The sequence below is a fragment of the Salvelinus namaycush genome, unplaced genomic scaffold, assembly GCF_016432855.1.
Source record: "Salvelinus namaycush isolate Seneca unplaced genomic scaffold, SaNama_1.0 Scaffold249, whole genome shotgun sequence".
Lineage (NCBI taxonomy): Eukaryota > Metazoa > Chordata > Actinopteri > Salmoniformes > Salmonidae > Salvelinus > Salvelinus namaycush.
The window spans coordinates 79,762-105,191 of NW_024059330.1; the positions used below are offsets into that span (position 1 = coordinate 79,762).

The 25,430-nt window shown below is 39.7% G+C and overlaps 1 protein-coding gene across 1 annotated transcript in view; it reads left to right on the forward strand.

Moving 5' to 3' along the window:
* Positions 1 to 25,430, forward strand: part of dapk1 (death-associated protein kinase 1) — a 125,515-nt gene that overhangs the window by 48,687 nt on the left and 51,398 nt on the right. Inside the window, exons 14-18 of the mRNA XM_038984572.1 lie at positions 4,716 to 4,913; positions 7,366 to 7,563; positions 11,683 to 11,781; positions 15,780 to 15,857; positions 18,114 to 18,330. Coding sequence (XP_038840500.1) covers positions 4,716 to 4,913; positions 7,366 to 7,563; positions 11,683 to 11,781; positions 15,780 to 15,857; positions 18,114 to 18,330 — 790 coding nt within the window. The remainder of the gene's footprint in view (positions 1 to 4,715; positions 4,914 to 7,365; positions 7,564 to 11,682; positions 11,782 to 15,779; positions 15,858 to 18,113; positions 18,331 to 25,430) is intronic.

A 25,430-nucleotide genomic window follows, 5' to 3' on the forward strand; every position in this document is an offset into this window, starting at 1 on the left:
GGTATCTCATGTGTTAACCTGATGAGGTATGTCATGTGTTAACCTGATGAGGAATCTCATGTGTTAACCTGATGAGGTATCTCATGTGTTAACCTGATGAGGTATCTCATGTGTTAACCTGATGAGGTATGTCATGTGTTAACCTGATGAGGTATCTCATGTGTTAACCTGATGAGGTATCTCATGTGTTAACCTGATGAGGTATCTCATGTGTTAACCTGATGAGGAATCTCATGTGTTAACCTGATGAGGTATGTCATGTGTTAACCTGATGAGGAATCTCATGTGTTAACCTGATGAGGTATATCATGTGTTAACCTGATGAGGTATCTCATGTGTTAACCTGATGAGGTATGTCATGTGTTAACCTGATGAGGTATCTCATGTGTTAACCTGATGAGGAATCTCATGTGTTAACCTGATGAGGTACAATGCATTCGGAAAGTATTCAGACCCCTTGACTTTTTCCACATTATGTTTCGTTACAGCCTTATTCTAAAATTGATCAAATAAAATGTAAAAATCCTTATCAATCTACACACAACACCCCATAATGACAAAGCAAAAACAGGTTTTTACGTAAGTATTCAGACCCTTTGCTATGAAACTCGAAATTGAGCTCAGGTGCATCCTGTTTCCTTTGATCATCCTTGAGATGTTTCTACAACTTGATTGGAGTCCACCTGTGGTAAATTCAATTGTTTGGACATGATTTGGAAAGGCACACACCTGTCTATATAAGATCCCACAGTTGACAGTGCATGTCAGAGCGAAAAACCAAGCTATGAAGTCAAAGGAATTGTCCTTAGAGCTCCAAGACAGGATTGTGTCGAGGCACAAATCTGGGGAAGGGTACCAAAACATTTCTGCAGCATTGAAGGTCCCCAAGAACACAGTGGCCTCCATCGTTCATAAATGGCAGAAGTTTGGAACCACCAAGACTCTTCCTAGAGCTGGCTGCTCGGCCAAACAATCAGGGGAGAAGGGCCTTGGTCAGGGAGGTGACCAAGAACCCGATGGTTACTCTGACAGAGCTCTAGAGTTCCTCTGTGGAGATGGGAGAACCTTCCAGAAGGACAACCATCTCTGCAACACTTCACCAATCAGACCTTTATGGTAGAGTGGCCAGATGGAAGCCACTCCTCAGTAAAAGGCACTGCTTTGAGTTTGCCAAAAGGCACCTAAAGGACTCTCAGACCAAGAGAAACAAGATTCTCTGGTCTGATGAAACCAAGATTGAACTCTTTGGCCTGAATGCCAAGTGTCACGTTTGGAGGAAACCTGGCACAATCCCGACAGTGAAGCATGGTGGTGGCAGCATCATGCTGTGGGGATGTTTTTCAGCGACAGGGACTGGGAGACTAGTCAGGATCGCGGGGAAAGATGAACGGAGCAAAGTACAGAGAGATCCTTGATGAAAACCTGCTCCAGAGAGCTGAGGACCTCAGACTGGGTTGAAGGTTCACCTTCCAACAGGACAACAACCCTAAGCACACAGCCAAGACAACACAGGAGTGGCTTGGGGACAGGAGGGATAGCAGAGTCGTTCTGTACCAACCGTTAGATCAGGGGGGAAAGCAGCGTTGTTCTGTACCAACCGTTAGATCAGGGGGGATAGCAGTGTTGTTCTGTACCAACCGTTAGATCAGGAGGGATAGCAGCGTTCTGTACCAACCGTTAGATCAGGAGGGATAGCAGCGTTCTGTACCAACCGTTAGATCAGGAGGGATAGCAGCGTTGTTCTGTACCAACCGTTAGATCAGGAGGGATAGCAGCGTTCTGTACCAACCGTTAGATCAGGAGGGATAGCAGCGTTGTTCTGTACCAACCGTTAGATCATGAGGGATAGCAGCGTTCTGTACCAACCGTTAGATCAGGAGGGATAGCAGCGTTCTGTACCAACCGTTAGATCAGGAGGGATAGCAGCGTTCTGTACCAACCGTTAGATCAGGGGGGATAGCAGCGTTGTTCTGTACCAACCGTTAGATCAGGAGGGATAGCAGCGTTCTGTACCAACCGTTAGATCAGGAGGGATAGCAGCGTTGTTCTGTACCAACCGTTAGATCAGGAGGGATAGCAGCGTTCTGTACCAACCGTTAGATCAGGGGGGATAGCAGCGTTCTGTACCAACCGTTAGATCAGGAGGGATAGCAGCGTTCTGTACCAACCGTTAGATCAGGAGGGATAGCAGCGTTGTTCTGTACCAACCGTTAGATCAGGAGGGATAGCAGCGTTCTGTACCAACCGTTAGATCAGGAGGGATAGCAGCGTTCTGTACCAACCGTTAGATCAGGAGGGATAGCAGCGTTCTGTACCAACCGTTAGATCAGGAGGGATAGCAGCGTTGTTCTGTACCAACCGTTAGATCAGGAGGGATAGCAGCGTTGTTCTGTACCAACCGTTAGATCAGGAGGAATAGCAGCGTTGTTCTGTACCAACCGTTAGATCAGGAGGGATAGCAGCGTTCTGTACCAACCGTTAGATCAGGAGGGATAGCAGCGTTGTTCTGTACCAACCGTTAGATCAGGAGGGATAGCAGCGTTCTGTACCAACCGTTAGATCAGGAGGGATAGCAGCGTTCTGTACCAACCGTTAGATCAGGAGGGATAGCAGCGTTGTTCTGTACCAACCGTTAGATCAGGAGGGATAGCAGCGTTCTGTACCAACCGTTAGATCAGGGGGGATAGCAGCGTTCTGTACCAACCGTTAGATCAGGAGGGATAGCAGCGTTCTGTACCAACCGTTAGATCAGGAGGGATAGCAGCGTTCTGTACCAACCGTTAGATCAGGAGGGATAGCAGCGTTGTTCTGTACCAACCGTTAGATCAGGAGGGATAGCAGCGTTGTTCTGTACCAACCGTTAGATCAGGAGGAATAGCAGCGTTGTTCTGTACCAACCGTTAGATCAGGAGGGATAGCAGCGTTGTTCTGTACCAACCGTTAGATCAGGAGGGATAGCAGCGTTCTGTACCAACCGTTAGATCAGGAGGGATAGCAGCGTTCTGTACCAACCGTTAGATCAGGAGGGATAGCAGCGTTCTGTACCAACCGTTAGATCAGGGGGGATAGCAGCATTCTGTACCAACCGTTAGATCAGGAGGGATAGCAGCGTTCTGTACCAACCGTTAGATCAGGAGGGATAGCAGCGTTCTGTACCAACCGTTAGATCAGGAGGGATAGCAGCGTTCTGTACCAACCGTTAGATCAGGAGGGATAGCAGCGTTCTGTACCAACCGTTAGATCAGGAGGGATAGCAGCGTTCTGTACCAACCGTTAGATCAGGGGGGATAGCAGCGTTCTGTACCAACCGTTAGATCAGGAGGGATAGCAGCGTTCTGTACCAACCGTTAGATCAGGGGGGATAGCAGCGTTCTGTACCAACCGTTAGATCAGGAGGGATAGCAGCGTTGTTCTGTACCAACCGTTAGATCAGGAGGGATAGCAGCGTTCTGTACCAACCGTTAGATCAGGAGGGATAGCAGCGTTCTGTACCAACCGTTAGATCAGGAGGGATAGCAGCGTTCTGTACCAACCGTTAGATCAGGAGGGATAGCAGCGTTCTGTACCAACCGTTAGATCAGGAGGGATAGCAGCGTTCTGTACCAACCGTTAGATCAGGAGGGATAGCAGCGTTCTGTACCAACCGTTAGATCAGGAGGGATAGCAGCGTTCTGTACCAACCGTTAGATCAGGAGGGATAGCAGTGTTCTGTACCAACCGTTAGATCAGGGGGGATAGCAGCGTTCTGTACCAACCGTTAGATCAGGAGGGATAGCAGCGTTCTGTACCAACCGTTAGATCAGGAGGGATAGCAGCGTTCTGTACCAACCGTTAGATCAGGAGGGATAGCAGCGTTCTGTACCAACCGTTAGATCAGGAGGGATAGCAGCGTTCTGTACCAACCGTTAGATCAGGAGGGATAGCAGCGTTGTTCTGTACCAACCGTTAGATCAGGAGGGATAGCAGCGTTCTGTACCAACCGTTAGATCAGGAGGGATAGCAGCGTTCTGTACCAACCGTTAGATCAGGAGGGATAGCAGCGTTCTGTACCAACCGTTAGATCAGGAGGGATAGCAGCGTTCTGTACCAACCGTTAGATCAGGAGGGATAGCAGCGTTCTGTACCAACCGTTAGATCAGGAGGGATAGCAGCGTTGTTCTGAACCAACCGTTCAGCAGCGTTAGAAAAGCACCATGCTGCTGTCTTGTTCTCTCTGACAGATAGTTGTTGACTTGATAATGTTAGTTGATAATGTTAGTTGATAATGTCATTCGATAATGTTAGTTGATAATGTCATTTGATAATGTCATTTGATAATGTCAGTTGATAATGTTAGTTGATCATGTCAGTTGAGCATGTTAGTTGATCATGTCAGTTGTAAAGAGAACCACGGCCAGTTTTTCAAAGTTTAAGGTTGTGATTAGGATAGATAGTTTTGTTAGTTTTGTGATCATTTTGATTCCACTGAACGTGAAAAGGAGTGGCATTAAGGCCCAAACAGACTGGTGTCAGGCTACTTCAACTAGATTAGGAGCTGCCATGTTGGTATCCCTATAACCCCCCCACCCCCCACCCCCTCCTCTACTTCAATTAGATTAGGAGCTGCCATGTTGGTATCCCTATAACCCCCCCCACCCCCTCCTCTACTTCAGCTAGATTAGGAGCTGCCATGTTGGAATCCCTATAACCCACCCACCCCCCCCTCTCCTCATCAGGAACAGGAGACCCCGCTCCACTGTGCGTCGTGGCATGGCTACTCCTCGGTGGCCAGGACACTATGCCAGGCGGGGTGCCAGGTTAATGCCAAGAACAGGGAGGGAGAGAGCCCCCTCCTCACCGCCTCTGCCAGGGGGTTCGCTGATATAGTAGAGTGTCTGATAGAACATGGAGCTGACCTCAACTCTACTGACAAGGTAATGCTATGGCTATGCAATGACTATACTATTACTATTACTATTACTATGATATTACTATTACTATGATATTACTATTACTATGATATTACTATACTATTACTATTACTATGATATTACTATTACTATGATATTACTATTACTATGATATTACTATACTATTACTATTACTATGATATTACTATACTATTACTATTACTATGATATTACTATACTATTACTATTACTATGATATTACTATGCAATGACTATACTATTACTATTACTATGATATTACTATACTATTACTATTACTATGATATTACTATGCTATTACTATTACTATGATATTACTATTACTATGACATTACTATACTAGTACTATTACTATGATATTACTATTACTATGATATTACTATACTAGTACTATTACTATGATATTACTATGATATTACTATTACTATGATATTACTATTACTATGATATTACTATACTATTACTATTACTATGATAGTACTATTACTATGACATTACTATACTAGTACTATTACTATGATATTACTATTACTATGGTATTACTATACTATTACTATGATATTACTATTACTATGGTATTACTATACTATTACTATGATATTACTATACTATTGACATGATATTACTATGCTAGTACTATACGATTGCTATGATATTACTATACTATGATATTACTATACTATTACCATACTATTACTATGATATTACTATACTATGATATTACTTTACTATTACTATGGTATTACTATACAATTACTATGATATTACTATACAATTACTATGATATTACTATACTATGATATTACTATACTATGATATTACTATACTATTACTATGGTAGTGCCATGCTATTACTATGATATTACTATACTATGATATTACTATACAATTACTATGATATTACTATACTATGATATTACTATACTATGATATTACTATACAAGTACTATGATATTACTATACTATGATATTACTATACTATTACTATGATATTACTATACTATGATATTACTATGATATTGCCATGCTATTACTATGCTATTACTATACTATGATATTACTATACTATTACTATGATATTACTATACTATGATATTACTATACTATTACTATGCTATTACTATACTATGATATTACTATACTATTACTATGATATTACCATACTATTACTATGGTATTACTATACTATTACTATTGCTATGCTATTACTATACTATTGCCATGATATTACCACACTATTACTATGATACTACTTTACTATTACTATGATATTACTATACAATTACTATGATATTACTATACTATGATATTATTATACTATGATATTACTATACTATTACTATGGTATTACCATGATATTACTATGATATTACTATACTATGATATTACTATACAAGTACTATGATATTACTATACTATGATATTACTATACTATGACATTTCTATACTATTACTATGGTATTACTGTACTATTATTATGGTATTACTATGCTATTACTGTATTACTATACTATTGCTATATTACTATGATATTACTATACTATTACCATGATGTTACCACACTATTACTATGGTATTACTATACTATTACTATGGTATTACTATACTATTACTATGATATTGGTATACTATTACTATGGTATTACTATACTATTACTATGATGTTACTATACGGTACTATTACTATGATATTACTATATTATTACTATACTATTACTATGATATTACTATATTATTATTATGGTATTACTATACTATTACTATGATGTTACTATACGGTACTATTACTATGATATTACTATATTATTATTATGGTATTACTATACTATTACTATGACGGGGCTATGTTGTGCCTATGATATGACTATGCTATTACTATATTACTATACTATTGCTATACTATTGCTATGGTATTAATATTACTATGGTATTACTATACTATTACTATGATATTACTATACTAGTCCTATGCTGTTACTATACTAGTACTATGATATTACTATACTATTAATATGATATTACTATACTATTAATATGATATTACTATGATGTTACAATACTATTACTATGATATTACGACGTTATTACAATACTATTACTATGTATTATTATACTATTACTATGATATTACTATATTATTATTCTGCTATTACTATGATATTACTATACTATTACTATGATATTACTATACTATTACTATAATATTACAATGATATTGCTATGATATTATTATACTATTACTATATTACTATACTATTGCTAGGGTATTACTATATTATTACTTTGATATTACTATACTATTACTATATTACTATGCTATTACTATATTACTATGCTATTACTAGTATAATACTAGGATAATACTAGAATATTACTGGGATATAGTATTACTATACTAGTACTGGTAGAGATCTATGACATGTTACCGTGTGTTCAGGACAGCCACATAGCGCTCCACCTGGCTGTGAGGAGGTGCCAACTGCAGGTGGTCAGATGTCTGCTCCGTCACCGTTGCCCCGTCGACCATCAAGATCGCCACGGCAACACGCCGCTGCACATCGCCTGTAAGGACGGCAACCTGCCCGTTGTCACGACACTGTGTGCTGCCAAGGCAACCCTCGACCTGCCCAACAAGGTAGAGATTCTATATTTTATTAATCAATTAACCGGGCTCAACCTACCCAGCAAGGTATCTATTATCAGTCCCTCAATCTGTCAATCAATCAATAGCATTATTTTCCACTAAAAACATGACTTCAGACTAGGCTTCATATCTCTCTCTGCTAAACAGGACTCTAATATAATCCCATTATAACGGACCTTCTGGTTCTGGTACCAGTGTTGTGATATTCATGTATTCTGAGACTGGATTGAAGCCATTTCTGTTATTTTTGTGCAGAGCTTTCCCCCCCAAAGGATTGTGGGAGGTGATGTGTATCCCAGGAAGAGTGGTGTGTCTGAAAGCCTGAGCGCCTTGTATTTATTCATTTAGAGATCTGTGGTAAAATACTATTGGTTTCCTCAAGCTTATTGGTAGCGACAGGTCTGTTGGTCAAGTAGAGGGAAATGATTCTATGATTTATGATTCTATGAATTAATGTAAACACGACAGTGATGCATGCTATTGGTTAAGTCCTGTCTGTGATGCATGCTATTGGTTAAGTCCTGTCTGTGATGCGTGCTATTGGTTAAGTCCTGTCTGTGTGATGCATGCTATTGGTTAAGTCCTGTCTGTGATGCATGCTATTGGTTAAGTCCTGTCTGTGTGATGCGTGCTATTGGTTAAATCCTGTCTGTGATGCATGCTATTGGTTAAATCCTGTCTGTGTGATGCGTGCTATTGGTTAAGTCCTGTCTGTGATGCATGCTATTGGTTAAGTCCTGTCTGTGATGCATGCTATTGGTTAAGTCCTGTCTGTGATGCATGCTATTGGTTAAGTCCTGTCTGTGATGCATGCTATTGGTTAAGTCCTGCCTGTGATGCATGCTATTGGTTAAGTCCTGTCTGTGATGCATGCTATTGGTTAAATCCTGTCTGTGTGATGCGTGCTATTGGTTAAGTCCTGTCTGTGATGCATGCTATTGGTTAAGTCCTGTCTGTGATGCATGCTATTGGTTAAGTCCTGTCTGTGATGCATGCTATTGGTTAAGTCCTGCCTGTGATGCATGCTATTGGTTAAGTCCTGTCTGTGATGCATGCTATTGGTTAAGTCCTGTCTGTGTGATGCATGCTATTGGTTAAGTCCTGTCTGTGTGATGCATGCTATTGGTTAAGTCCTGTCTGTGTGATGCATGCTATTGGTTAAGTCCTGTCTGTGATGCATGCTATTGGTTAAGTCCTGTCTGTGTGATGCATGCTATTGGTTAAGTCCTGTCTGTGATGCATGCTATTGGTTAAGTCCTGTCTGTGATGCATGCTATTGGTTAAGTCCTGTCTGTGATGCATGCTATTGGTTAAGTCCTGTCTGTGATGCATGCTATTGGTTAAGTCCTGTCTGTGTGATGCGTGCTATTGGTTAAGTCCTGTCTGTGATGCATGCTATTGGTTAAGTCCTGTCTGTGATGCATGCTATTGGTTAAGTCCTGCCTGTGATGCATGCTATTGGTTAAGTCCTGTCTGTGATGCATGCTATTGGTTAAGTCCTGCCTGTGATGCATGCTATTGGTTAAGTCCTGTCTGTGATGCATGCTATTGGTTAAGTCCTGTCTGTGATGCATGCTATTGGTTAAGTCCTGTCTGTGATGCATGCTATTGGTTAAGTCCTGTCTGTGATGCATGCTATTGGTTAAGTCCTGTCTGTGATGCATGCTATTGGTTAAGTCCTGTCTGTGTGATGCGTGCTATTGGTTAAGTCCTGTCTGTGTGATGCATGCTATTGGTTAAGTCCTGTCTGTGATGCGTGCTATTGGTTAAGTCCTGTCTGTGTGATGCGTGCTATTGGTTAAGTCCTGTCTGTGTGATGCATGCTATTGGTTAAGTCCTGTCTGTGATGCGTGCTATTGGTTAAGTCCTGTCTGTGTGATGCGTGCTATTGGTTAAATCCTGTCTGTGATGCATGCTATTGGTTAAGTCCTGTCTGTGTGATGCATGCTATTGGTTAAGTCCTGTCTGTGTGATGCGTGCTATTGGTTAAGTCCTGTCTGTGATGCATGCTATTGGTTAAGTCCTGTCTGTGTGATGCATGCTATTGGTTAAGTCCTGTCTGTGTGATGCATGCTATTGGTTAAGTCCTGTCTGTGTGATGCATGCTATTGGTTAAGTCCTGTCTGTGTGATGCATGCTATTGGTTAAGTCCTGTCTGTGTGATGCATGCTATTGGTTAAATCCTGTCTGTGTGATGCGTGCTATTGGTTAAGTCCTGTCTCTGTGATGCTATTGGTTAAGTCCTGTCTGTGATGCATGCTATTGGTTAAATCCTGTCTGTGTGATGCGTGCTATTGGTTAAGTCCTGTCTGTGTGATGCATGCTATTGGTTAAGTCCTGTCTGTGATGCATGCTATTGGTTAAGTCCTGTCTGTGTGATGCATGCTATTGGTTAAATCCTGTCTGTGTGATGCGTGCTATTGGTTAAATCCTGTCTGTGTGATGCATGCTATTGGTTAAGTCCTGCCTGTGATGCATGCTATTGGTTAAGTCCTGTCTGTGATGCATGCTATTGGTTAAGTCCTGTCTGTGTGATGCATGCTATTGGTTAAGTCCTGTCTGTGTGATGCGTGCTATTGGTTAAATCCTGTCTGTGTGATGCATGCTATTGGTTAAGTCCTGTCTGTGATGCATGCTATTGGTTAAGTCCTGTCTGTGTGATGCATGCTATTGGTTAAGTCCTGTCTGTGTGATGCATGCTATTGGTTAAGTCCTGTCTGTGTGATGCATGCTATTGGTTAAGTCCTGTCTGTGTGATGCGTGCTATTGGTTAAGTCCTGTCTGTGTGATGCATGCTATTGGTTAAGTCCTGTCTGTGATGCATGCTATTGGTTAAGTCCTGTCTGTGATGCATGCTATTGGTTAAGTCCTGTCTGTGTGATGCATGCTATTGGTTAAGTCTTGTCTGTGATGCATGCTATTGGTTAAGTCCTGTCTGTGTGATGCATGCTATTGGTTAAGTCCTGTCTGTGTGATGCATGCTATTGGTTAAGTCCTGTCTGTGATGCATGCTATTGGTTAAGTCCTGTCTGTGATGCATGCTATTGGTTAAGTCCTGTCTGTGTGATGCATGCTATTGGTTAAGTCCTGTCTGTGATGCATGCTATTGGTTAAGTCCTGTCTGTGATGCATGCTATTGGTTAAGTCCTGTCTGTGTGATGCATGCTATTGGTTAAGTCCTGTCTGTGATGCATGCTATTGGTTAAGTCCTGTCTGTGTGATGCATGCTATTGGTTAAGTCCTGCCTGTGATGCATGCTATTGGTTAAATCCTGTCTGTGATGCATGCTATTGGTTAAGTCCTGTCTGTGTGATGCATGCTATTGGTTAAGTCCTGTCTGTGATGCATGCTATTGGTTAAGTCCTGTCTGTGTGATGCATGCTATTGGTTAAGTCCTGTCTGTGATGCATGCTATTGGTTAAGTCCTGTCTGTGTGATGCATGCTATTGGTTAAGTCCTGTCTGTGATGCATGCTATTGGTTAAGTCCTGTCTGTGATGCGTGCTATTGGTTAAGTCCTGTCTGTGTGATGCATGCTATTGGTTAAGTCCTGTCTGTGTGATGCATGCTATTGGTTAAGTCCTGTCTGTGTGATGCATGCTATTGGTTAAGTCCTGTCTGTGATGCATGCTATTGGTTAAGTCCTGTCTGTGTGATGCATGCTATTGGTTAAGTCCTGTCTGTGATGCATGCTATTGGTTAAGTCCTGTCTGTGTGATGCATGCTATTGGTTAAGTCCTGTCTGTGTGATGCATGCTATTGGTTAAGTCCTGTCTGTGATGCATGCTATTGGTTAAGTCCTGTTTAAGTTATTTTGCTTTCCTCCTTACTTTAGGTTTGCCGGTCACACTTCACTAACTGTACCAACGTAACACTCTGATGACCTCTAACCTCTGTCTCTCTCCAGTATGGCAGGACACCTCTCCACATGGCAGCTATCAACGACCTTCTAGAGGTAGTCAGACACCTGACCTCTAACCCCTGACCTCTAACCTCTGTCTCTCTCCAGTATGGCAGGACACCTCTCCACGTGGCAGCTATCAACGGCCTTCTAGAGGTAGTCAGACCCCTGACCTCTAACCCCTGACCTCTAACCTCTGTCTCTCTCCAGTATGGCAGGACACCTCTCCACATGGCAGCTATCAACGACCTTCTAGAGGTAGTCAGACACCTGTGTGTAGCTGGGGCCAATACAGACGCCGTCACCAATGTAAGATATTTAAGCAATAAGGCCTGAGGGGGTGTGGTATACGGCCAATATATCACGGCTAAGGGCTGTCATTAGGTGCAACGCGGAGTGTCTGGATACAGCCTTTAGTCATGATATATTGGCCATGTTCCACAAACTCCCGAGGTGCCTTATTATTATAACCTGGTTACCAACGTAATTAGAGCAGTGAAATGGAATGTTTTTTCAATACCCGTGGTATACGGTCTGGTATACCACGGCTGTCAGCCAATCAGCATTCAGGGCTCGAACCACCCAGTTTATAGGAACTTTTATATCATTCCTTCATGCAGCTGTGTTTCTGGGAAAATGGAAGGTACCAACACATATCTCTGTGGAACTCCACATTACATCCACATTACATCCACATTACATTCACACAGCACCTTTCACAGAGTCGCAAATCAAAAATCTAAAATGGAAACTAGTGGGTTGATCTGGTAGCTCTGAAAGATGTTTCTCTGGTGTCCTGTTGGGTTGTTGTCTGTTTGTTCGGCATAAAGGAAGCAATACCATGCTGAATAGAGCCCCACAGTGGAGCGAACATAATACCCATAAAACCTAGCGGTCAAACGGAGAAATGGTTCCATTTATTTTTCACATTGGGGATTTTAGAAACGCTTAAATAAGGACTGTGTTTCGTGGAGAATAACCCTGGTGAGATGTTTTGATAACCATGGAAATCTCTCTCGGACATGGTGACTTTTATCAATATATTTGGCAATATATTAGACCACTAAAGGCTTCAGTCATACAAAAGTTATACTTAAATCCGAACTGGTTCTCTAGCAGATTAGTAAGGAAGTCTCACCCCGTGTTCCAGAATGGTCTTTTTCCCTTACAACCTCTCACTTTTGGTTATTTGAAAATGAAATATTCTCCAAAATATCGCTATTTTTAAAACGGGCCATAGAAAGTTGATTTCAGTTTAATCCACCAGAAAAGACAGAACAAATAATACAACAAATATACTAATTGATTAAAAATAAATAAAAACATGTATAATCTTTGTAAATGATATCATAAATAGGACTGGTGCAGTTATGTCACACATGCTTGTCTTTCGGCATTTTAGACCAAAACTGGTTCAAGAGAATTGTGATAAATAAAAAGGTATAACATTTTAATTTGAGGACCAAAAAAATGTACATCTGTGCCATATAACCTGCAAAATAGTTGGGAAGAGATTTTCGATGTACCGATTCCATGGCACATAGTTTATGAACTGATATGGAAAACGACGCCGAATTCAAAACTTAGAGCCTTTGATATGAGACTTGAAATTGAGCTCAGGTGGATCATTGATCATCCTTGAGATGTTTCTACAACTTGATTGGAGTTCACCTGTGGTAAATTAAATTGATTGGACATGATTTGGAAGGGCACACACCTGTCTATATAAGGTGCCACCGTTGACAGTGCATGTCAGAGCAAAAACCAAGCCATGAGGTCGGAGGAATTGTCCGTAGAGCTCCGAGAGAGGATTGTGTCGAGGCACAGATCTGGGGAAGGCTACCAAAAAATGTCTGCAGCATTGAAGGTCCCCAAGAACACAATGGCCTCCATTCTTAAATGGCAAGTGTCTTGTCTGGAAGAAACCATCCCTACGGTGAAGCATGGTGGTAGCAGCATTATGCTGTGGGGATGTTTTTCAGAGGCAGGGAGACTAGTCAGGATTGAGGGAAAGATAAATGGAGCAAAGTACAGAGAGATCCTTGATGAAAACCTGCTCCAGAGCGCTCAGGACCTCAGCCTGGGGTGAAGGTTCACCTTCCAGCAGGACAACCACCCTAAGCACACAGCCAAGACAACGCAGGAGTGGCTTCGGGACAAGTCTCTGAATGTCCTTGAGTGGCCCCGCCAGAGCCTGGACTTGAACCTGATCGAACATCTCTGGAGAGACCTGAAAATAGCTGTGCATCAACGCTCCCCATCTAACCTGACAGAGCGTGAGAGGATCTGCAGAGAAGAATGGGAGAAACTTCCCAAATACAGGTGTGCCAAGCTTGTAGCGTCATACCCAAGAAGACTAAAGGCTGTAATCACTGCCAAAGGTTCTTCAACAAAGTACTGAGTAGTCTGAATACTTATATAACTGTCAAATTTCAGTTATTGTTTTATACATTTGCAAAAAAAAAGGTGTGTGTAGACTGTTGAAGGGGAAAAAAATATTTATTCCATTTTAGAATAAGGCTGTAATGTAACAACATGTTGAAAAAGTCAAGGGGTCTGAATTCTCTCTCTTCTATCACTCTCTCTCTCTCTCTCTTCTATCACTCTCTCTCTCTCTCTCTCTCTCTCTCTTCTATCACTCTCTCTCTTCTATCACTCTCTCTCTCTCTCTCTCTTCTATCACTCTCTCTCTCTCTTCTATCACTCTCTCGCTCTCTCTCTCACTCCAGTCAAAAGTTTGGACACACCTACTCATTAAAGGGTTGTCATTTATTTTGACTATTTTCTAGAATAATAGTGAAGATATCAAAACTATGAAATAACACATATGGAGTCATGTAGTAACTCTTGAAATATATATATATATATATATGATCGGCTCTATTTACTCTGATTGAAAAATGCTATTTAGCGTCAAAGTAGACATCACGCAAAACTACAAATCCCAGCAAGCTCCTGCACATCATCTCTAGCTGACACCTTTGCTAACAGGTATTGTGTCAATTTCAAACTTACACAAGACAGTTCACAGAATTGTCAATAAAAAAAATAGCAAACTTATTCATTAGTACGTTTAGCTAACATTAGAGAGTTAATCCAGAGATTCTTACTTTTGCCTCAATTCGGTAGTCTCAATTTGTTGTTCTTTAACATAGCTACATTAGCATCATTTTTTTTGGGGGGGGGGGGGGTAAATAGAGGTGGATATATTGATAAAAGTCACCTGATCAGGGAGCGATTTCCATGATTATCAAAACGTCACACCAGGGTAAGCCTCCACGAAACACAGTCCTTATTTAAAGTGTTTCTAAAGTCCCCAAAGGGAAAAATTAATGGTGGAAAAACGATTAGAACCATTTCTCTGTTTGACCGCTAGGTTTTATGGGTATTATGACACCTCCACGCCTATTTAACTAGGCGAGTCAGTTTAAGAACAAAGTCTTATTTACAATGGCGGCCTACCCCGGCCAAACCCGGACGACGCTGGGCCAATTGTGCGCCGCCCTATGGGACTCCCAATCACGGCCGGATGTGATACAGGAATCAATCCAGGGACTGTAGTGATGCAGTGCCTTAGACCGCTATATATAAACTAGATATGTGACCAACCGGCTCGATTCGGTCTGATGTAGCAACATTTGAAATGGTGTTTTTTACAAAGTAGAGACTCAGAGCTACAACATGGTTTCTCTACACTACAGTTGAGGAACAATGGGAAAGTCATTCTGCTCTGAATGTTGATCAACTTGTAACCCCCCTTTTGAGAAAATGACCCTTGTTTTGGTACCTAGTGGAGAGCTCTTCTTTGTTTACACCCATTCAGCATCGTTCACACCCTCTTAAGCCTTAGCCCCATCCATCTCTTTTAAGGGTTCACATGTGAGGCCATGTGAATCTAAGATTTCAAGTCTAAAGGCTGGTTTATACTACGGGGTGTGTTCCTAAATGTAATCCCTACTATACAGTTACATCTATACAGTTACGTCCCTACTGTACAGCATCGTGTGTGTGTTTTTCTCACTCTTTCTCTCCCCCCCTTTCTCTCTCTCCCCCCTTCTCTCTCTCCCCTTTCTCTCTCTCCCCTTTCTCTCTCTCCCCTTTCTCTCTCTCCCCTTTCTCTCTCTCCCCTTTCTCTCTCTCTCCCCTTTCTCTCTCTCCCCCCTTTCTCTCTCTCCCCTTTCTCTCTCTCCCCTTTCTCTCTCTCCCCCCTTTCTCTCTCTCCCCCCTTTCTCTCTCTCCCCCCTTTCTCTCTCCTTTCTCTCTCCCCCCTTTCTCTCTCTCTCTGTCCCTCCCTCTCTCTCCCTCAGGATGGTAAAACAGCAGAAGATTTGGCAGTGCAGGAGCAGCAGGAGCATGTTGCTGTGTTGCTGGGGAAACTGAAGAAGGTACTACCACACATCTCTGTGGTCCTCCACAATACATTACATAGAACCTTTAAATCATTCGTTTTATTTAACAAGGCAAGTCAGTTAATAAGAACAAATTCTTATTATCAATGACGGCCTAGGAACAGTGGGGTTAACCGCCTTGTTCAGGGGCAGAACGACAGATTTTTACCTTGTCAGCTCGGGGATTTGATCTGGCCCAACACTCTAATCACTTGGCTACCTGCCGCCCCTTTAACCTCAACCAGCATCCCATGCCAGGTCCCGTGCTCATTTGGTGTTGTGACAATGTGCAGATAGTACAATGTATGAATGACGGGGTAATAAATAAGTTCTATTTCCATTGGTGTTTCTGACCCTCTGGTTGACCTTTTCTTGTGGCAGCAGGTCACACATGTTGCTGCTGTGATTGCACACTGCGTGCGGTATTCCGCCTTCAGAATTGTCAAAATTATATTGGTTTTCAAATTATTTGTGGGTTTGTGTAATTTGAATTGAATCTCTATCTCTGTGCCTTCAGAAAGTATAATGTCAAAAGTGGAATTATATGTTTTTAGAAACAGACATGAATTTAAAATAAGTTAAATTGAGATTTTTTTTGTCACTGGCCTACACACAATACCACATAATGTCAAAGTGGAAAGATTTATTTTTTTAAATGTTTACCCTTTGACTTTTTCCACATTTTGTTGTGTTACAGCTTTAATTTAAAATGTTTTAGATTGATTGTTTTGTCACAATACCCCATTATTTTAAAGTTCACATTTTTACAAAAAAATATGAAATGAAAAGCTGAAATGTCTTCAGTCAGTATTCAACCCCTTTGTTAAGGTCTAAATAAGTTCAGGAGTAAAAATGTGCTTTAACAAGTCACATAATAAGTTGCAATAATAGTGTTTAACATCATTTTTGAATGACTCCCTCATCTCTGTTTCCCACACATACAGTTGAAGTCAGAAGTTTACATACGCCTTAGCCAAATACATTTAAACTCAGTTTTTCCACAATTCCTGACATCTAATCCTATTAAAAATTCCCTGTTTTAGGTCAGTTAGGATCACCACTTTATTGTAAGAATGCGAAATGTCAGAATAATAGTAGAGAGAATGATTTATTTCAGCTTTTATTTCTTTCATCACATTCCCAGGGGGTCAGAAGTTGACATACACTCAATTAGTATTTGGAAGCATTGCCTTTAAATTGTTTAACTTCGGTCAAACGTTTCAGGTAGCCTTCCACAAGCTTTCCATAATAATTTGTGAAATAATCTGTCTGTAAACAATTGTTGGAAAAATGACTTGTGTCATGCACAAAGTAGATGTTCTAACCGACTTGCCAAAACTATAGTTTGTTAACAAGAAATGTGTGGAGTGGTTGAAAAACGAGTTTTAATGACTCCAACCTAAGTGTATGTAAACTTCTGCCTTCAACTGTACAGTTATTTCGAACACAGATTCAACTACACAGACCAGAGTGGTTTTCCAATGCCTCACAAAGAAGGGCACCTATTGATAGATGGGTAAACATGTTTTTTAAAGCAGACATAGACTAGCATGGTGAAGATATTAATTACACTTTGGATGGTGTATCATTGCACCCAGAATACAGGCGTCCTAACTTAGTTGCCGGAGAGGAAGGAACGTGCTTGTGTATAATTGCTGGTTATTGGTCCATATATTGATGATATGGTACAAAGTGAATTGTAATGAACCGTTGTTGTATTATTTAGCATCTCTGAACAGGCTTTACATTGTAGAGAAACTCACCTCATCCATTTGACTAGTTAAATGCATCCTTCCTTTCCTCCCTCCCTCCCTCTCTTTCTTCCCTCCCTCCCTCCCTTCCTTCCTTCCTTCCTTCCTTCCTTCCTTCCTTCCTTCCTTCCTTCCTTCCTTCCTTCCTTCCTTCCTTCCTTCCTCCCTCCCTCCCTCCCTCCCTCCCTCCCTCCCTCCCTCCCTCCCTCCCTCCCTTCCCTCCATCCTCCCTCCCTCTCTTCCTTCCTTCCCTACCTCCCTTCCCTCCCTCCTTCCATTCCTTCCTTCCCATCCTCCCTCTCTTCTTTCCCACCTTCCCTCCCCCATCCTCCTTCCTTCCCATCCTCCCTCCTTCCCTCCCTCCCTCCCTCCTTCTCAGCATATGACAGAAGGGAAGTGTCCGCTCATAAAAGTTTCCACCGCTACCTCAGGTCCATAGTAGTATTTCTCTTCACTCAGTAGTTGTTATATGATCTGATTGCTCCCCGTCCCCCCTCTCCAGAACAACCATAAAGGCAGCTACATCCAGGCCCTGCGTCCCACCAGCACCCCCCAGCCCCGGGTCAAGCTGAAGCTGCTGGGTCACTGTGGCAGTGGGAAGAGCTCCCTCCTGGAGAGTCTGAAGTGTGGCATCCTACGGGGCTTCTTCAGGAGGAGACGACCACGGGGCAACAACACCGTACGACACCCCAACTCACCCATGGACGGCAAGGCTGCGGGTAGGCTTCACGCGCACACACACAGGGACACACTGATTGTAATGGCTGACGATGAACCGTAGCCACGTAGCAACATATCAAGGCCGAGGATGAGTTATTACTTATCTCCACCCCAACTCCCCAGCTCACCATAGTGGGATCATATTATTAGCATGTTCATGTCTCTGCCGAGGGCTTTGTTTGACAGGAAAACAGTATAGACAGTATGGTAGTATAGTAAACAGTCAGTATAGACAGTATGGTAGTATAGTAAACAGTCAGTATAGACAGTATGGTAGTATAGTAAACAGTCAGTATAGACAGTATGGTAGTATAGTAAACAGCCAGTATAGACAGTATGGTAGTATAGTAAACAGTCAGTATAGACAGTATGGTAGTATAGTAAACAGTCAGTATAGTGTATAGACAGTATGGTAGTATAGTAAACAGTCAGTATAGACAGTATGGTAGTATAGTAAACAGTCAGTATAGACAGTATGGTAGTGTAGTAAACAGTCAGTATAGACAGTATGGTAGTATAGTAAACAGCCAGTATAGACAGTATGGTAGTATAGTAAACAGCCAGTATAGACAGTATGGTAGTATAGTAAACAGTCAGTATAGACAGTATGGTAGTATAGTAAACAGTCAGTATAGACAGTATGGTAGTATAGTAAACAGTCAGTATAGACAGTATGGTAGTATAGTAAACAGCCAGTATAGACAGTATGGTAGTATAGTAAACAGTCAGTATAGACAGTATGGTAGTATAGTAAACAGCCAGTATAGACAGTATGGTAGTATAGTAAACAGTCAGTATAGACAGTATGGTAGTATAGTAAACAGTCAGTATAGACAGTATGGTAGTATAGTAAACAGTCAGTATAGACAGTATGGTAGTATAGTAAACAGTCAGTATAGACAGCATGGTAGTATAGTAAACAGTCAGTATAGTGTATAGACAGTATGGTAGTATAGTAAACAGCCAGTATAGACAGTATGGTAGTATAGTAAACAGACAGTATGGTAGTATAGTAAACAGCCAGTATAGACAGTATGGTAGTATAGTAAACAGTCAGTATAGACAGTATGGTAGTATAGTAAACAGTCAGTATAGACAGTATGGTAGTATAGTAAACAGTCAGTATAGACAGTATGGTAGTATAGTAAACAGCCAGTATAGACAGTATGGTAGTATAGTAAACAGTCAGTATAGACAGTATGGTAGTATAGTAAACAGTCAGTATAGACAGTATGGTAGTATAGTAAACAGTCAGTATAGACAGTATGGTAGTATAGTAAACAGTCAGTATAGACAGTATGGTAGTATAGTAAACAGTCAGTATAGTGTATAGACAGTATGGTAGTATAGTAAACAGTCAGTATAGTGTATAGACAGTATGGTAGTATAGTAAACAGTCAGTATAGACAGTATGGTAGTATAGTAAACAGTCAGTATAGTGTATAGACAGTATGGTAGTATAGTAAACGGTCAGTATAGTGTATAGACAGTATGGTAGTATAGTAAACAGTCAGTATAGACAGTATGGTAGTATAGTAAACAGTCAGTATAGTGTATAGACAGTATGGTAGTATAGTAAACAGTCAGTATAGTGTATAGACAGTATGGTAGTATAGTAAACAGTCAGTATAGACAGTATGGTAGTATAGTAGACAGCCAGTATAGACAGTATGGTAGTATAGTAAACAGCCAGTATAGACAGTATGGTAGTATAGTAAACAGTCAGTATAGACAGTATGGTAGTATAGTAAACAGTCAGTATAGACAGTATGGTAGTATAGTAAACAGTCAGTATAGACAGTATGGTAGTATAGTAAACAGTCAGTATAGACAGTATGGTAGCATAGTAAACAGCCAGTATAGACAGTATGGTAGTATAGTAAACAGTCAGTATAGACAGTATGGTAGTATAGTAAACAGTCAGTATAGACAGTATGGTAGTATAGTAAACAGTCAGTATAGTGTATAGACAGTATGGTAGTATAGTAAACAGTCAGTATAGACATTATAGTAGTATAGTAAACAGTCAGTATAGACAGTATGGTAGTATAGTAAACAGTCAGTATAGACAGTATGGTAGTATAGTAAACAGTCAGTATAGACAGTATGGTAGTATAGTAAACAGTCAGTATAGACAGTATGGTAGTATAGTAAACAGTCAGTATAGACAGTATGGTAGTATAGTAAACAGTCAGTATAGACAGTATGGTAGTATAGTAAACAGTCAGTATAGACAGTATGGTAGTATAGTAAACAGTCAGTATAGACAGTATGGTAGTATAGTAAACAGTCAGTATAGTGTATAGACAGTATGGTAGTATAGTAAACAGTCAGTATAGTGTATAGACAGTATGGTAGTATAGTAAACAGCCAGTATAGACAGTATGGTAGTATAGTAAACAGTCAGTATAGACAGTATGGTAGTATAGTAAACAGTCAGTATAGACAGTATGGTAGTATAGTAAACAGTCAGTATAGACAGTATGGTAGTATAGTAAACAGTCAGTATAGTGTATAGACAGTATGGTAGTATAGTAAACAGTCAGTATAGACAGCATGGTAGTATAGTAAACAGTCAGTATAGACAGTATGGTAGTATAGTAGACAGCCAGTATATACAGTATGGTAGTATAGTAAACAGTCAGTATAGACAGTATGGTAGTATAGTAAACAGTCAGTATAGACAGTATGGTAGTATAGTAAACAGTCAGTATAGACAGTATGGTAGTATAGTAAACAGCCAGTATAGACAGTATGGTAGTATAGTAAACAGCCAGTATAGACAGTATGGTAGTATAGTAAACAGTCAGTATAGTGTATAGACAGTATGGTAGTATAGTAAACAGTCAGTATAGACAGTATGGTAGTATAGTAAACAGTCAGTATAGACAGTATGGTAGTATAGTAAACAGCCAGTATAGACAGTATGGTAGTATAGTAAACAGCCAGTATAGACAGTATGGTAGTATAGTAAACAGTCAGTATAGTGTATAGACAGTATGGTAGTATAGTAAACAGTCAGTATAGACAGTATGGTAGTATAGTAAACAGTCAGTATAGACAGTATGGTAGTATAGTAAACAGTCAGTATAGACAGTATGGTAGTATAGTAAACAGTCAGTATAGACAGTATGGTAGTATAGTAAACAGTCAGTATAGACAGTATGGTAGTATAGTAAACAGTCAGTATAGACAGTATGGTAGTATAGTAAACAGTCAGTATAGACAGTATGGTAGTATAGTAAACAGCCAGTATAGACAGTATGGTAGTATAGTAAACAGTCAGTATAGACAGTATGGTAGTATAGTAAACAGTCAGTATAGACAGTATGGTAGTATAGTAAACAGTCAGTATAGACAGTATGGTAGTATAGTAAACAGTCAGTATAGACAGTATGGTAGTATAGTAAACAGTCAGTATAGACAGTATGGTAGTATAGTAAACAGTCAGTATAGACAGTATGGTAGTATAGTAAACAGTCAGTATAGACAGTATGGTAGTATAGTAAACAGTCAGTATAGTCAGTATGGTAGTATAGTAAACAGTCAGTATAGACAGTATGGTAGTATAGTAAACATAGTAAATAGCCAGTATAGTGTATAGACAGTATGGTAGTATAGTAAACAGTCAGTATAGACAGTGTGGTAGTATAGTAAACAGTCAGTATAGTGTATAGACAGTATGGTAGTATAGTAAACAGTCAGTATAGACAGTATGGTAGTATAGTAAACAGTCAGTATAGACAGTATGGTAGTATAGTAAACAGTCAGTATAGACAGTATGGTAGTATAGTAAACAGCCAGTATAAACAGTATGGTAGTATAGTAAACAGCCAGTATAGACAGTATGGTAGTATAGTAAACAGTCAGTATAGACAGTATGGTAGTATAGTAAACAGTCAGTATAGTGTATAGACAGTATGGTAGTATAGTAAACAGCCAGTATAGACAGTATGGTAGTATAGTAAACAGCCAGTTTAGACCGTATGGTAGTATAGTAAACAGTCAGTATAGACAGTATGGTAGTATAGTAAACAGTCAGTATAGACAGTATGGTAGTATAGTAAACAGTCAGTATAGACCGTATGGTAGTATAGTAAACAGGCAGTATAGACAGTATGGTAGTATAGTAAACAGTCAGTATAGACAGTATGGTAGTATAGTAGACAGTCAGTATATACAGTATGGTAGTATAGTAAACAGTCAGTATAGACAGTATGGTAGTATAGTAAACAGTCAGTATAGACAGTATGGTAGTATAGTAAACAGTCAGTATAGACAGTATGGTAGTATAGTAAACAGTCAGTATAGACAGTATGGTAGTATAGTAAACAGTCAGTATAGACAGTATGGTAGTATAGTAAACAGTCAGTATAGACAGTATGGTAGTATAGTAAACAGTCAGTATAGACAGTATGGTAGTATAGTAAACAGTCAGTATAGACAGTATGGTAGTATAGTAAACAGTCAGTATAGACAGTATGGTAGTATAGTAGACAGTCAGTATAGACAGTATGGTAGTATAGTAGACAGTCAGTATAGACAGTATGGTAGTATAGTAAACAGTCAGTATAGTGTATAGACAGTATGGTAGTATAGTAAACAGCCAGTATAGACAGTATAGTAGTATAGTAAACAGTCAGTATAGTGTATAGACAGTATGGTAGTATAGTAAACAGCCAGTATAGACAGTATAGTAGTATAGTAAACAGTCAGTATAGTGTATAGACAGTATGGTAGTATAGTAAACAGCCAGTATAGACAGTATAGTAGTATAGTAAACAGTCAGTATAGTGTATAGACAGTATGGTAGTATAGTAAACAGTCAGTATAGACAGTATGGTAGTATAGTAAACAGTCAGTATAGACAGTATGGTAGTATAGTAAACAGCCAGTATAGACAGTATGGTAGTATAGTAAACAGACAGTATGGTAGTATAGTAAACAGTCAGTATAGACAGTATGGTAGTATAGTAAACAGTCAGTATAGACAGTATGGTAGTATAGTAAACAGCCAGTATAGTCAGTATGGTAGTATAGTAAACAGTCAGTATAGACAGTATGGTAGTATAGTAAACAGTCAGTATAGACAGTATGGTAGTATAGTAAACAGTCAGTATAGACAGTATGGTAGTATAGTAAACAGTCAGTATAGACAGTATGGTAGTATAGTAGACAGTCAGTATAGACAGTATGGTAGTATAGTAGACAGTCAGTATAGACAGTATGGTAGTATAGTAAACAGCCAGTATAGTGTATAGACAGTATGGTAGTATAGTAAACAGCCAGTATAGACAGTATAGTAGTATAGTAAACAGTCAGTATAGTGTATAGACAGTATGGTAGTATAGTAAACAGCCAGTATAGACAGTATAGTAGTATAGTAAACAGTCAGTATAGTGTATAGACAGTATGGTAGTATAGTAAACAGTCAGTATAGACAGTATGGTAGTATAGTAAACAGTCAGTATAGACAGTATGGTAGTATAGTAAACAGCCAGTATAGACAGTATGGTAGTATAGTAAACAGACAGTATGGTAGTATAGTAAACAGTCAGTATAGACAGTATGGTAGTATAGTAAACAGTCAGTATAGTGTATAGACAGTATGGTAGTATAGTAAACAGTCAGTATAGACCGTATGGTAGTATAGTAAACAGTCAGTATAGACAGTATGGTAGTATATTAAACAGTCAGTATAGTGTATAGACAGTATGGTAGTATAGTAAACAGTCAGTATAGACAGTATGGTAGTATAGTAAACAGTCAGTATAGTAAACAGTCAGTATAGACAGTATGGTAGTATAGTAGACAGTCAGTGTAGACAGTATGGTAGTATAGTAAACAGTCAGTATAGACAGTATGGTAGCATAGTAAACAGTCAGTATAGACAGTATGGTAGTATAGTAAACAGTCAGTATAGACAGTATGGTAGTATAGTAAACAGTCAGTATAGACAGTATGGTAGTATAGTAAACAGTCAGTATAGACAGTATGGTAGTATAGTAAACAGTCAGTATAGTGTATAGACAGTATGGTAGTATAGTAAACAGTCAGTATAGACAGCATGGTAGTATAGTAAACAGTCAGTATAGACAGTATGGTAGTATAGTAAACAGTCAGTATAGACAGTATGGTAGTATAGTAAACAGTCAGTATAGACAGCATGGCAGTATAGTAAACAGTCAGTATAGACAGTATGGTAGTATAGTAAACAGTCAGTATAGACAGTATGGTAGTATAGTAAACAGTCAGTATAGTGTATAGACAGTATGGTAGTATAGTAAACAGTCAGTATAGACAGCATGGTAGTATAGTAAACAGTCAGTATAGACAGTATGGTAGTATAGTAAACAGTCAGTATAGACAGTATGGTAGTATAGTAAACAGTCAGTATAGTGTATAGACAGTATGGTAGTATAGTAAACAGTCAGTATAGACAGTATGGTAGTATAGTAAACAGTCAGTATAGACAGTATGGTAGTATAGTAAACAGTCAGTATAGACAGTATGGTTGTATAGTAAACAGTCAGTATAGACAGTATGGTAGCATAGTAAACAGTCAGTATAGACAGTATGGTAGTATAGTAAACAGTCAGTATAGACAGTATGGTAGTATAGTAAACAGTCAGTATAGACAGTATGGTAGTATAGTAAACAGTCAGTATAGACAGTATGGTAGTATAGTAAACAGTCAGTATAGTGTATAGACAGTATGGTAGTATAGTAAACAGTCAGTATAGACAGTATGGTAGTATAGTAAACAGTCAGTATAGACAGTATGGTAGTATAGTAAACAGTCAGTATAGACAGTATGGTAGTATAGTAAACAGTCAGTATAGACAGTATGGTAGTATAGTAAACAGTCAGTATAGACAGTATGGTAGTATAGTAAACAGTCAGTATAGTCTATAGACAGTATGGTAGTATAGTAAACAGTCAGTATAGACAGTATGGTTGTATAGTAAACAGTCAGTATAGACAGTATGGTAGCATAGTAAACAGTCAGTATAGACAGTATGGTAGTATAGTAAACAGTCAGTATAGACAGTATGGTAGTATAGTAAACAGTCAGTATAGACAGTATGGTAGTATAGTA